Source organism: Oryctolagus cuniculus, chromosome 1, assembly GCF_051225735.1.
Source record: "Oryctolagus cuniculus isolate XC-2025 breed Fujian yellow rabbit chromosome 1, ASM5122573v1, whole genome shotgun sequence".
Classification (NCBI taxonomy): Eukaryota; Metazoa; Chordata; class Mammalia; order Lagomorpha; family Leporidae; genus Oryctolagus; species Oryctolagus cuniculus.
Window position 1 is genome coordinate 213780841 of NC_142867.1, and position 15107 is coordinate 213795947.

Below are 15107 nucleotides of genomic sequence, written 5' to 3' on the forward strand. Positions count from 1 at the left end.
AAGAGGAAGACAAGGCAGGGTGAGCTGGTAAAAGAGCTACACAATATGCTCAGATTATTCATTTACCTTATTTCTGCTTGAACAATCCTGAAAGTGTTCTGTGAGGACAAGCACTTGGTCAAAGGGGGCTTTTCAATGATTTGACTTGGTTGGGTGTCCATTGCACCATGTTAGAGAGACAGAGAAGAGAGAGGTATTCTTTAAAACAAATATATTTAAACACAGTGATTGATTACAGCCGGGAGAAAGCTCTGTCACTGTCACAGGACTCCACTGGTTGCAGAGGGTGCTTTCTGCCTGTTCAGAGAATGAAGGGACCACATTCCCATGGTCCAGCAGGAGTTGCCACTTGCCTTTTGCTGCTCCTGGGATTTTTATTAGGAAAAACCCTTGCACTGCTCCATCAAGTTGCTGTGATGTTGCTCAGGGGACAGGTTGGGAAGGCGGCACTGACTCTCAGAGAGTGATGCTCAGTGTGGATTATTTGGGCTTCTTTTAATAAAATGAGCCTTTATGGCCACAATTTTCTGTTCCTTTCTTTAAAAAAAAATACAGGGTTGTGCTAAATGAATCTTCAAAACAAGAATCCTCGGTGAGCCAGTTAGTGACTTCAAATAGCAGCCTGGCCTGTATCTGCTTAGCATGTTTGTCTGGCTAGCATTTAAGTTTAGCCGGAGAGACATGTTGGAAAGGAAGAAAAGCCACACAGTGGTGAGAATATTGTCCATTTCTGTTTGTCATGTAAAGCCATTTGCAGGCCTTTCTTTGTAGGCGCTCACACCAGATCCCACTCGCTGTTGCGCTTTCCTTATAACATTCCTGAGGGAGGATGGAGAGCTAAAATTAGTATCCTCTTCCTACAGAACAGGGGACTCAGAAATACAAAAGAGAAATGAGTGAATTGTTCAAGGTCAGTCTGGATGGAGCTGGGTCTATGGCTCACAGCACAGCCAATTCATTCCATTTAAGAGACCAGCATGTACTAAAACCTCAGTGGATTCTTGGGGAAAGCAAGATTTTTAAAAGCACAATGGAATGAAGAAGACAGGCTGCTTTAGACCAGACAGCTCCTCTCCTCTGTAAGCTCAGTGTAGTTCTCTGCTTTTGCATTGGTTGAATCCAAAGTCAAGCAATGAACCTATGTTAGACAGGCAAGTTTCCTCTGTTCCACTTCTCATCATTCCAGCTGCCAAATAAGTCAACAGGGGCTCTTCACTGCTGGTGTCCAGCACAGTGCTACAGTATTCTGTTCCTGTTCTATCTGTCCATACCTGCATTTGTCCATCTGTCCAGCCACCCAGCCAATAGAAACAAGAGTAAAAATGGCTCAGCTTTGCATGGGGAAGCACTGAACTTCCTTCAAGGACTTGGAAACAGGGAGTCAGTTCTTTCTTGTCGTCCCAGGAAAATTCTCACATGGTTGATGAGATCGACTATCTAAAGGTACACCCAACACTTTCATCAAGATAATCTTGCTGTAACTGGTGGAGGGTGGGGGGAGAACTGGAGGAGACTGTTGTTTAATAAGGAGACCAGTGCCTTGTATTTTTCTCTCTCTGAAGAAGACTTACGTGGGCAGAAAGAGGATGGATTGCTAGCCTTGAACAATGAGAAAGGAAAACTCGGGGTTTCCACAGGTAGCAGCATTTGTCTGGTACCCAAAGGGACACTGAGCTCTGTGAGGAACTGAGATTCTGGGCACTGGGGAGGCAGGGTTGGTAGCAAGGCCAGGTGAGTCCCAGTGAAACTTCCCTCATTGCTCTGTCTCTGTGTTCACTGAGGACATCCTCCTTCTTTTGATAGAAGGTAAGGGGTGCCTGGTGGGGGAATCGGGCCACTTCCGGCATCAGGAGGGGGTGTATTCCACTTGACATCAGCCAACTGCTCACTGAACCTGAGTAGCAGGAGCTACCTTCCCTGTGATCCTTCAGTTCCCAGCATGGCGACCTCACACTGGGTGAAATTAAACTCGTGGAAGTTGTATTTCCTCTCTATGAAACCCTCAGGGAGAGTCGGCCAGCTCTCTCCTATCAACACTGTGACCTGGTCATCCCCTTGTCCACTCTCAGTAATAGTCACCATTTTTGGAGTTCCCAACATGTGCCTGGAACAAACCCTTGATAATGACCACCAAGTTCGATCTTACTGTCCACAGTGCCTGAAGTCAATTAGTTCAACCAAGAACATAAAGACTATGTGAGGGAACTGGAATTGAACCCCAGTGCTGCCTGGTGCCAAAGACCATGCTCTTCCTGGGGTGCTGTTCTCTTTGAATTAAATGTCTCCTTTTGAATAATTTGTCTAGAATAATACCAGCTATCATCCTCACTCTCTCTCTTATTCTTGGTTTATTTTCAGGGACTCCAGAAAATCTAGATTGTGTGGATGTATGTCACAGCTATTATTATTAAGTCCCTTTAAGTAGAAAATATAGGAAGTACATCAGTATTTAACATTTATTTTACTAAATTTATAGAATCCCAGCTGCTCTCTAAGAAAGAACATATATTCTCAGTATAAAGGTTAATGGGAAAACATTAGCTATAACTTCACATTTAGGAAGATGTACTTTTCATATTCTTTATAGAATTCTCATAATCTATATTTTAAGATACTCTCACATGTGGGGATTATGTAATTCTTACACAATTCTCCTATCACCTAGTCTGTGGACACTTATTCACTTGCAATGAGATATGAATTATTCAGACAGATTCACTGGTCTCTTGTCAGAGCAAATAAATAGAATGAGAGACAATAGTTTTGGCACTTGCATATTTGTTTAATATTCTTGCTCATTGCAGTACTTCAGAGTATACACTTAAGTCACCGCACAGAATAGAATATCATTACTTTGTGTATGGACTGTGAGGAAATTCTATAACACGGTGAGGACCAATGTGTGAAACAGTGCTGTATTAGTTGCTACACACCAGTGTTTAGGAAACCTGAAGATACTTTGAAATTCTGCACAAATTCAACTCAGATTTTTTTTACAAGATCCTTACCTATATTTAATATCTAATACTTATGATGTAAGAGTTTCTAAGAGATACTCGCAAATAGAGCTAGCAAGCCATTTTGATAGCTGTATTATTTTTGCTGATTATAAAAAGAAAGAATATATGATCATTTCAAAAACTCAATTTAAAAATACAGGGAAAGATCAAGGAAAAAAACCAACTGTATACTCCATACCCAGACAAAATCCATACAGGGGAGTATTCTTTTACCCTCTCGTACTCCCCAGTTTATTACTATAAGTGAAGACATAGAACCTTTGTTCATAGGCCTCATCAACCTGAGGACAAAATGAGATTATAGTGACATCAGTGTTACCTTTATCTCTTTTTTATAGGGTGTATAGGCTTCTTTAAATTTATGATTTTTATTGTTTCCTTTGTAATTGCTGATTCTGATATCATCCTATGAAAGAAATCTCCATCTCAGACACTTCATTTACAATGTTTCTTACTTAGGAACCTTGGTAGTTATAATCCATTTAGAATTTATTTTTCCATAAGGTGTGAGACAGGAATATAACTTTACTTTTGACTGATGATGAGCCTCTTGTCTAGACACGACCTATTAATTCATCTTTCCTTCACTGCTTTAAATGCCTTCTTTATCACATACATATTTCTCAGTTATTCTTGGACCCACTATTCATGGGTAGATTCTTTTTATTCCATTAATCTGCCCATTCCTGTGCCTCTGCCACTATTATTTAATTCCTATATCTTGTTAATATATTGTAATATTTCATAAGGCAACAGCCATTATTAGTGTTCTTTTGAAAAATTGTCTTGGCTTTTTATTCCATGGGAGCTGTGATTTGCTTTTATTGTATTTATAATATGACTTGTGGTAATGCAAGTTTTCAAAAAAATAAATCAACTGCTGTATTACATCAGAAGAGACTGGATTTAATATTCCCTTCTTTCTGTGGTTGATGTGTCAGGGACTTGTCTGTTTTACTGGTTGGTTTCAAGTCCCTGCTTGGAGCAGGCACTCTGTGTGTCTTGCAAAGTGAACTCCTTGGGGACTGTCGCATTTATAGAGGTTTGTCTGACAGAGGCAGCGTTGTCAGAATCAAACTGCTCACACCACATCTTCAGTACATAACCTGCTTTTGAATTACTTATTCATGGGCAGGGAACTCTGGTGGGAATTTTCTTCCAGTCCAAGCTATGGAAATTGTCATTATATTTTAAAGTCAAGAATACTGAATGAAAAAAAGATCGAAGACTTTAACGTGACCCCGTGGAAAGTTTATCGTCACTCCACCAAGGTCATTTTCAGAATAGCCAAAGACCATCGGAAACCTTGCTGTCAGAATGTTACAGTGTCTTTCACTGTTGTGAACCTTTAGCACTAATTTTAGGCTTTCTCAGTTGTTAGTATGGGTGAAAGGCTAATTTCAAATTTTAAAATATTGAACAGATAGTCATGGTACACAGTATAAAAGAAGTTGACCTCTTTTATCTTTCTTTCTATTACATATCCCCTGACCCTAAATACAGAACTTGAATAGAAGTTAAAATCTCATTTCATCAGCAGTCTTGGGTTGACTTCTCCTTCTGTGGAATGAATCATGTAACAAAACCTCAAGAACAAATGACTGTCTTTTTGGTGGTCAAAGAGGGGAAAGGAAAGGGCTGGAAGGGTAGGGGTAGGGGAAGAGAGAAGCAATGTTAATGAATGATTGAAAATACAGTGAAACTATAGCCCCATCCTGAGACTGACCCTTTTTGCTGTTGGAAAATTGAAATTATCCAGAATCCAACCATCATCCACTAACACAGTCAAAGTCAACTTTAGCCAGGTTACAGGTAAATGAAAGATTTGGAGTAAAAGGTAAACTCACTGAAGTTTAAGGAGGAATCACAAGTGAATATTTTTATATTCTGAGGGTGAAAAATCTAATCTAAGTGTTCTATCAAAGCCAGAAGTGTAATGTAAAGATTGCTAAATATAACTTTATAAAAATCACAGAAATCTTATCAGAAAGACATTGGGGGGGCAGGCATGGCAATGTAGCAGATTGTGCTGCTGCTTGGGACAACCACATCCTATATCGGGGGTGCCCATTTTGAGTCCCGGCTACTTTGCATTTCTGATCCTGCTTCCTGCTGATACTTATGGGAGGCAGCCAATGATGGCCCAAGTGCTTAGATTTCTGCCACCACCCACATGGGAGACCTGGATGGAGATCCTGGCTCCTGGCTTCTGCCTAGCCCAGCCCTGGCTGTTATGGGCATCTGTGGAGTAAATCAGAGAGTGGAAAATATTTCTCTCTCACACCCCTCTGTCATTCTGCCTTTCAAATAAAACTAACTAGCTAATAATGCAGTGATACTTACTTTAAAAAGGTAGACATTAGAAATTTATTGCTAGTTCCTGATTCATCTCCTATTGCCCCAGGGTGCTCCACTCCTGCTCCCTGAGTCTTCTCACTATTTACCAGGATCATCTTGCAGATTTGCTTCATGTCAGTTATTTGTAGGTAAAAACCTTCTATGAGGTCTTTTTGGCTTTGATAGCCTAAGACTTAAAGTTTACTAAAATACCAGGTATATGTGTGGTTTTTCAATAACCCATTTATTCAACAAGTACCCAGCCATAGCCTCCCAGGTCAGCCTCCATGGAAGAGTGAAAGGTACAGCACTCAACTAGGAGGGACTCTGGCAGGGGCAAGTGGGGGAGAGTTTCAATATGGAACCCACTGTTAGAGATGCTGGAGACCTGTGGTCCAGGTTAGGGAGTGTAGCTGTGATGTCTGATGATTTTGTAAGTCCTGTTTGAGGTGATCTTAGATAGAGGCAGGATAATAGAATGCAGAATCTAGTTTCAAATACCAGACCCACACCTCACTGTGAGGCCATTTGCTCCCACTTCACAGGTGTTTGTGAAAGTGAGGTTGATTTTTATGTAAAGTGTATCATATAGTAGAGGTCCTATAACAATTACTGTCATGGTCACCATAATCTCCCAATACCATGGCTTCAAATATGTTTTATGTATTGATGGCTCCCAAATTGGTATCTCCAGCCCACTGGCCACAGAACTCCAGGGTCTATTCAACTGCTTTCCTGATATTTCAATTTAAATGGATATCACTTTGATTTATAAGCCTCTCAAACTTAACATGCCTAGAATAGAAGTTTTGGTATTTTGCCTTCTATCATTTATTCTTCCTCTAATCTTCCCCATTTCCAGTCAATGATATTACCATCCACCCTTTTTTGCCCAAACCAAATAGCTACATATCACCTTCAACCCCTCCCTTGTTCTTACCCTCCACATACACCTAATCTAATGGCAGGTCATGTTGATTCCGTCTTTAAAGTAGACCTCTTCATCTGCCTTGTGTTTGGCCTCTCCTCTGTTTTGAACTAAAATGCTCTGTCACTTGAATTGATGATGCAGTAGACTCCCATCATTTGTACCTTATAATCTGCCCCATCACAATCTGTTCTTATTCCTATTATACTTAAAATAACCATCAAATGCCCCATTAAGGCTACAGGATTCTACGTTGTCTGGCCCCTGCTTCCTTCTTCATCTTTAACTTGTTCTGCCCTCCCTCCTAACCCACCAATCACAATGACCTAGGTCCTTGGGCTCTTCTTTTGGTTCACAAACAAACCAAACTCTGTCTCACTTTGGGGCTGGTACATTCGCCAGTCCTGATGACTGTAATGATTCTTCAAGTCTCAGATCTCAACTCCAATGTTCACATCAAGTTCAACATAGACCTTTCCCACCTGAAGTATGCTGCCTGCATGTCTTATTGTCATATTGTCCTGGCTGCCTCCTCCCAGGCACAAGTGATTGTCTGATATTGGGGCTAACATTCAGTGGGAGTAGAGACTTGCCTTTCTACTTAAGCTGTGTCTTCAGGGTTGGAAGTTAGGAAAGGGATGGGAGAACCACTGTTTCCAATATGGGGATGCAGGAGGAAAGGTGGGTTTGCAAAAGGGGAAGCAGTTCTGTTTTGGAGTATTGTGTTTGGCCAGCTGATGAGAAAGTTCATGCATTCTGAAAGCGTTTGATGGTCACAGGTCGTATGCAGTCAGTCTCTCTCTCTCTCTCTCTCTCTCTCTCTCTCTCACACACACACACACACACACACACAGAGTCATGAATAATTTCTTTAAAGATTTATTCATTTATTTGAAAGAGATAAAAAGAGACAGAGACAGAGATCTTCCATCCACTGGCTCATTCCCCAGATGGCCACAGTGGCCAGCTCTGGGTCAAGCTGAAGCCAGGAGCCAGGAGCCTCATCTGGATCTCCCACATGGGTGACAGGGGCCCAAGCACTTGGGCCATCTTCCACTGCTTTTCCCATTGCATCATCCAGGAGCTGGAATAGAAATGGAGCATATGAAATCTATTGAAGTTTATAACTGTAAAACTGTATAGTTCTGCATATATTCCTATGGACCTTCTCCTAAGGGTACAGTTTAAAAACTTGCCATGGGTCCCCAAATCCCTTAGTCTGGGTGGTAAAGATACCATCCTTAGTGTTAAAATGATCGTATGGATAGAATTGAAGGTCTGGTAATAATAATAGGTAGAATTAAAAAGGAGTGAATGTTCCAGCATGGAAAGCAGTCCACATAGCAGACTCATAGAATGACATTCTCTTTAAATAGCACTCTGACCTCAAAATCAGCCCTTAAAGCATTCTGGTCTGGCTGAAAAGCCCATGAGAGCATTTCAGGCATGGAAAGCCAAGACACTATGGCAAAAAAATGTCCCACATGAAGGATCTTGGTGGGTGAGACCCCAGAGGATAGAAGTGGCCATTAAAGAAGGAGGTACTTTTCTCTGAAGGGAAGAGAGAACTTCCACTTTGCTTCTGGCCTTGTCTAAATACTGATGGAGTTTGTGGATTCAGAAGGCTTGGCAGCTCATGTCAAGAGCCTGGGGTGATCACTGATGTCATAAATAAGAATGTTAATTGTTAAATTAGTAACAGGAGTCATTGTGCACTAACTTTCCATGCAGGACCTCTGTCCTCAAAGAGCTATATTGTAATTATGTTTAAGTGCTCACAAAAGGTGTGTCATTTTTGGATGCTTTTTTAAAGTTAATTGAGTTTCTAAAAAAAAAAATAAATTAACTTCAAGATGCAAGGACTTTGAACAGCCCTTGTCTTGGCTATTGAGGAACATTTTTGTTGTTGTTGTTTTTGTGCAAACTGTTGAACTCTTTACTTGGTATAGAGTTGGTCTTCTGTGTATAAAGTTAATCAAAAATGGATCTTAGTGGAGAATGGACTGGGGACGGAAGAGGGAGAAGGAGGAGGGGTGGGAGACTGGGTAGGAGGGTGAGTATGGTGGGAAGAACCACTATATTCCTAAAGTTGTACTTGTGAAATGCATGAAGTTTGTATTCCTTGAATAAAAGGTTTCTTTGGGGGGAAAATAAAGTAAAACTTTAAAAATAATAATAATTTAAAAAAAGAAGTGGAGCAGCCAGGCCTTCATATGGGATGCCCATGTCAAAGACAGCTTAACCAACTGTGCTGCAGTGATGACCCCTCTCAAATAAATGTTTTAAAGATTTATTTATTTATTTGAGAGGTAGAGTTACAGAGAGAGGGAGAGACAGAGAGAAAGGTCTTCCACCCACTGGTTTACTCCCCAAATGGCTGCAACAGCCAGAGCTGCACTGATCCAAAGCCAGGAGTCAGGAGCTTCTTTCCGGTCTCCCATGCAGGTGCAGGGGGTCCAAGGACTTGGGCCATCTTCCACTGCTTTCCCAGGCCATAGCGTAGAGCTGGATCAGAAGAGGAGCAGCCAGAATATAACCGGCGCCCATAGAAGATGCCAGCACCACAGGCAGAGGCTTAGCCCACTACACTATAGCCCTGGCCCTCAAATAAATTTTTAAAAAGCAATAAAATTTTTTTTTCATATTCAAAATCTCAGTCCCTACCCCAGACTTCAAGAACCAGCATCCTTACAGATGGGGCCCTGGAGTCTGTCTTGGCAAGCTCTCCTGTATTCCTGGTGCATACGGAAGTTGAAGAAGCCTCTGTTCAGGTTTTGTTTCCTAAAACTAGACAGGCCCATAAAGCAGGGAACAGATGTCATTTAGGAGCCGTTTCTGTCACCTTTCTGTCAGGAGCCCCTATCAAGGCTCCATTTGTCCAGCTGCCAACTTTCTGTCGGCTCTTTCCTGCCATGACTGCGTTTGACAAAGGTGAAGTTTTGACAGTTCTTAGCACCTGTAAGCTGGAACAAATTTTTTGGAGCTATGCTATTTGGAAAGGAAGGGCCAGAAAAAGAGAAAACTGCTCTATTTTTAGCTTTCACTTCTGCTGCGCTCTGCCTGTCATTAAATTCAGAAACATGCAGGGAACCAATAAAAGCCAGCACAGTTCAGGGAAAAGCCTGGTTTTTGCTGGATGTGCTTAGTCTATCCTATTAGATACTGAGGTCCTTACAATACTGGCCCTCAGAGACAACACAAAGGGAATTGGAATGGAGTTGGGGAGCCTGTAGACGTAAATGTATTTGAATCGAGGGCTTCCGGTGACAGCATGACTTTGGAGCCAAGTGAAAAATCAGTTATGCTTTTTCGGGTCTTTTGAATGTCAAAACTCCGTTGTGAAATGGACTCCCTTGAGACAAGGCTTACTACATCTTTCTGTTCCCGCCTCTGTCCCTGGGCACTGCTGTTGGGGATGGTTTTGGTGATGTTTCTGCTGTGTCAAAAGGAGAGAGTTAGAGGGACATGTCCCTGTGGGTGCCTAGAGTCACCAAGCTGCCGTGGCTGAAGATACTGACCAATACCTGGGCTCCATCAGCTAGAAAATGGATTTTGCAATGGAAACGGATCTCTGATAAAGCTCTAGAGCACAACCAACAGAAACACATTGTACTACAAGCTTCTGCATGTGGTTTCTTTATTATTATAAAACACTGCCCTGTAACTTGAAAATAACAGTGTTTTTTATACTTTGCTTGGTGGTAGATGCAAACTATGTATATAGACCACATTTGCAGGCAACATGCTACCATTGATGTGTAACTATTTAAGTGTATCGCAGTGTGGGGAGTGGTTTCTGTCTGCAGTCACTTCAGCAGTGCAGTAAGGAATCATTCATAAGAGGGTACTTGTAGAAAAGTAGAATTAAAAATAACTTTGTTTGGGTTTAAAAAATGGAAATCAGGGGCCAACGTTATAGTGCTGGCATCCCACATCAGGGTGTTGATTCAAGTCCCAGCTGCTCTGCTTCCAATCCAGCTCCCTGCTAATGCACTTGGGAAAGCAATGGAAGATGGGTTAAGTACTTGGGCCCCTGGCACCCATGTGGGAGACCCAGATGGAGTTCCTGGCTCCTCGCTTCAGCCTGGCCCACCCCAGCTGTTGTAGCCATTGAGTAGTAACCCAGCAAATGGAAGATTCTCAATATCTCCCCCCCTTTCCTTTTTCTCTCTGTCACTGTGCCTTTCAGATAAATGTATCTTGAAAAAAATGAAATCTGCACATAGATTTTTTTCATTATGTGTGTTTTACATGAGCTCTTTGAAGACCAATCATGCCTGTGGATTTGTTTCTTTCTTGCATCAAAATGGACTTATCTTTTTATTACATTTCCCATGAACCTTTTGAAGTACCCTTATTTATGAACAAACTCATGTCTTTATCTCTAACGATTGGAAAAATCACAGGTCAAGTGTAAAATTTGCCTCTTTGTACAATATAGGAGTAACCAAACAGATGCACATCATGAGTTACACTGAGATTATTGGGAGTTGAAAGGCAGGAATAGTACAAGTAAGCACCCTGGCTATATTGATGATGGTTTGCTCCCAAAGGGACCATCCTGGAAAGTCAGGAACTCTAACCTCTTACAGTATGCTCCTGGGCACCCCGCCGGATCTCCATGGTAATGTCTAACTTATTATAACTAAATGTGGATAATTTTTAAAAACTCCTTTTGGGGGGATGGTTTTTATTAAATAGCCTTTAATCCCACATAAAAATGAGAGGCCACAGAACTGTGCATCCTTTGCTCCTAAGAGCTGCAAAGAAATCCCCTTCTCACCTGCCTTCCTTGGCTCTTGGTCATTATGAAAGCTCTCGCCTTTCCCTTGCTTGACCTGCCTAACCAAATTCTAACAAAGTTCTGGGTGGAGGCGATACCAGGGAAGCCAGGGACCCAGGAGGCCCAGCCCTTACCCTACTCTAGCTGGCTTCATTTCTGTTACTCCTTTGGTTGCTGGGAAGAATTGGGCATGCCCCCTGTGTCATCACAATGGTCCAGTCCCCTGGTGCTTGGCCTGTCCATGAGACTCCCACTGGTCCTCAGCCCTGATGTGCAGGAACCACTCCGTACAGACATTGGGAAGCTACTGTCTGCCGTACAGGGGCTGTGTAAGTGGAAAGCACCCACCTCTCCTTGCTCTTGGGGGGTTTTGGCACTTGTCTCTCTTGAGCTGTTTTCATCTCCCTTCTCAAAGCAGGCGTCCCTCCCTCCCAACCACTGACCTCAAATAAAACCATTTTATTCCTTTCCACAGCCTCCTCGTTCACTGGCACAGGTGGGCCTGCGTGAGTTCATTGATGTGTGGGGACCACTCTAGAGGATGGTTGGAAATCATTTAAGGGGATTTTAAGATGAGGCACGACACAGATTAATCCTTAAAAGATGCGTTAATAGGAGCTGGAAATTAGGTGATCAGAGGAAATTTTATAATTAACGAGACTGCATTTTCAAAGAAAAATGTCTGTGTTTTACAGACTCATACTGAGATACTGATGGGTGAAACATCAAGATGTTTTCTATTTAAAATGCTTTGGTGGAACATGTGGCAAAGTATTCATGATTGTTCAATCTAGGTGAGATTATGTGGGGATTTACAATGCAGTTCGCTCTGTTCTTTTTTTTTCTGGGTATTAAAAAAATCTATTTTAATCATAGAAAAAATAGAAATAAAGCCCTCTGGAGGCCGGCTTTCTGAAGGAAAGCAGGAGGCAAGGTAGTGAGGAAGTGAAGGCGGTGATTCAGGTGAACCTTACTGAGGGGCAGAGCTGACCCTGTGCCCTGCAGGTGGAGGGAGAGTTGGGTGTGGACTGACAGGTCTCTTGTCTGTTGTCTTCCCTCCTTCCCCACAGTCCAAAGTGCTTCGAGAAAAATGGCTGCTGCAAGGTGTACCTGCCGGAACTGCTGAAGAGGAGGAAGCCAGGAGGCGGCAGTCTGAGGAAGATGAGTTCAGGGTCAAGCAGCTGGAAGACAACATTCAGAGGTAGGCAGTTGCCAGCCCTGCCACCCTGTGCTGTAGCTTTACGGTGCAATTACCACTGGTTCCTCTAGGGGCGCTTGTCCACGCATCCACCCTGTGCTTTAGAGTCTCAGCCTGTCACTGTGTTGGGCTGGAATCCCGTGCGGCGATGTCTTCGTGGGCCAGTGAGGTGTGGTGAGCAGCCTGCCCCATCACTGAACGCCCCTTTGGAGACCTTGTATTTTGTCTTTTCCAACGTTGGGTCAAGCTGTTAGCTGTTGTTGCTGCGGGTCTGTTTTCAGATTTGCTGCAACCAATTAGTTGGAAATGGGGGATCCACAGCCAAGGGTCCTGGAGTTGCACTGAAGTGCACAGAAGCACTGAGTGAGGCCACTCTGAGTGCTCTGTGACCGCGCTCCGAAAGTGGACTTTGTGACACCTGCTCCCCCTGCTCCGAGGACAGCTTGTGTCATTTATGGTTCTCAGCCAGGTTCTGACCATGGTTGCCAGTGTGGGAGACAGGTTACCTGCCCATATAGGAGCCAGTGGCTGGCCAGGTTCATGTAGGACCAAAAGCATAGGTTTCCACTTGGGAACAGTAGCCCTCCCGGGCCCCAGGACACCTGGCCTGAGACGGCAGCTGGAGGCAGAAGGAGGTGAGTGCAGCTGTCTCAGGCAAGTCCAGGCCTCCATCCCATCCGGCCAGGTCTGCTGAAGTCTCACCCTCTGGTGCTCTGTTTTTTCCTGAGGCTATGAGCACCTTTGAGGCACAAAGGCTGATAGCTAAACCACTATCAGTCATTCACACCCTGGAGCAAGTGGAGACTCTGAGGGACAGCTAGGGGAGCCCAAAGATGCCACTAAAGGGAAGGGCAGGCTGGCTGTAGACCTCAAAGGCAGACTTCAACCTGTGTGCCCACTTTGCCCAGGTCCTAGTGTCCCTAGAGAGCATTTAGAGCAGTTTGTCTAAACTTTGCTTGATTGGGAAACCAGCCAAGAAGGTTTGTGGGGTAGAGGTGTGTGTGTGTGTGTGTCTGTGTGTGTGTGTGTGTGTGTATGAGATACTTTTTCTTAGTGAATGCTAAACTGTTACCAGCCATTTATATTATGTCTGTAGTATAAATTAATGTAGTCTATATAATGTTATATATATATACACAATATATATATATATCCATATAATAGATGTTGGTGTCTACAGAAGACAAAAGGGATTTGAGAAATGGGCTAGCATAAACTATGTGACCCTTTCTATGTTTCTTAAATGGCATTGGAAAGTGATAGCATTACTGGGTGCTTATTAATAAATTTGCAATATGAATAAGCTTTGTGGGTTCTTGCCCAATATTCAGAGAAGAATTCTGAATACTGGCATAAATGAACAAGGCAGCCTGATAAGTTTTAAGCTCTTTTTAGTCAGTGAGAGAAATGCATAGGAGAGTGATGGCTCTATCTAAGAAAGAGAAATCTGGATTCATACCGAGCACTGGGATCCAGCCATGTGGAGGAGCATGCAGGCCAGGAAGCATGGAGCAGGTGGCCCAAAGGCCACACGCCCTGAAGGTGCAGGGCAGTAAGGGCCCATGGTGGCAAAAGAGGGCAAAAGGCAAAAAAGGCTGGGCCCAGGCCTTTAATCCACTTCCAAAGGGGAGTGGTTAATTAGCTTTATTGGCAGGTGGGCACACAGGTGTGGTCAGGTAGGGGCATGAGGTCACACTGGGGGCATGATGAAGGCATGGTCTTCCAGCTCACAAACCTGATCAATTTTATCCTGTATGCCTGCCTACAACAATAGTTTCCAACCAAATTGGCAGCTTCGTTTCACCTTGGCCTGAATACAAATACACTGTTATTGTGGTCCCACAGGTAGTGACCTTTTTTTAAAAGATTTATTTTATTTATTTGAAAGAGTTACAGAAAGAGGTAGAGACAGAGAGAGAGGTCCTTCATCTGCTGGTTCACTCCCCAGATGGCCGCAACAGCCGGAGCTGCGCTGATCCAGAGCCAGGAGCCAGGAGCTTCTTCCGGGTCTCCCACATGGGTGCAGGGGCCCAAGCCCTTCGGCCATCTTCTACTGCTTTCCCAGGCCATAGCAGAGAGCTGGATCAGAAGAGGAGCACCTGGGACTAGAACCAATGCCCATATGGGATGCCGGTGCTTCAGGCCAGGGCGTTAACCCGATGCGCTACAGTGCCGGCCTCCATAGTGACTTTTTTTTTTTTAAGGATTTTATTTATGTATTTGAGAGGTACAGTTATAGGCAGGGGGAGAGACAGAGAAAGCTCTTCTATCTGCTGGTGCTCTTCCCAAATGGCCACAGTGGCTGGAGCTGGGCCAGTTTGAAGCCAGGAGCGAGGAGCTTCTTCTGGGTCTCCCACGCAGGTGCAGGGGCCCAAGCACTTGGGCCATCTTCCACTGCTTTCCCAGGCCATAGCAGAGAGCTGGATTGGAAGAGGAGCAGCCAGGACTAGAATCTGTGCCCGTATGGGATGCCGGCACCACAGTTGGAAGCTTAGTCCATACGCCACAGTGCCAGTCCCGTGGTAACTCTTAACCTGTGGACTGAATTACACTTGGAGAATAGAGTCTTAAGTTGAGGCTCTTTTGGCTACACTGACCATTAGAGTTAAGAAGCAAGCTTGAGGGGCTGGTTTATATTTCAAGTGGGCATGAACATAATTCAGAAAAATAAAGAAAACCTGTTTTACCTCTTGGGTCAAGAGAAAAAGGTGCACCCTCAATGTATGCGGGCAGTCTGTCTGAGTCTATTTAGGAGCCAGATTCCCGAGACAGAAGGACAGAAATCACGGTGGCCTGAAGGAGAGGTGGTCAGCCAGCATTCAGGACCCGTTTCTTCTGCCT

General features: G+C 43.6%; 1 protein-coding gene across 13 annotated transcripts in view; it reads left to right on the top strand.

Moving 5' to 3' along the window:
• Nucleotides 1–15107, top strand: part of PALM2AKAP2 (PALM2 and AKAP2 fusion) — a 593877-nt gene that overhangs the window by 310634 nt on the left and 268136 nt on the right. For all 13 annotated transcript variants that reach the window (XM_089300369.1, XM_089300403.1, XM_089299869.1 and 10 more), the window contains 1 exon segment: nt 12139–12269. In XM_089300369.1, the coding sequence (XP_089156495.1) occupies nt 12139–12269 (131 nt within the window).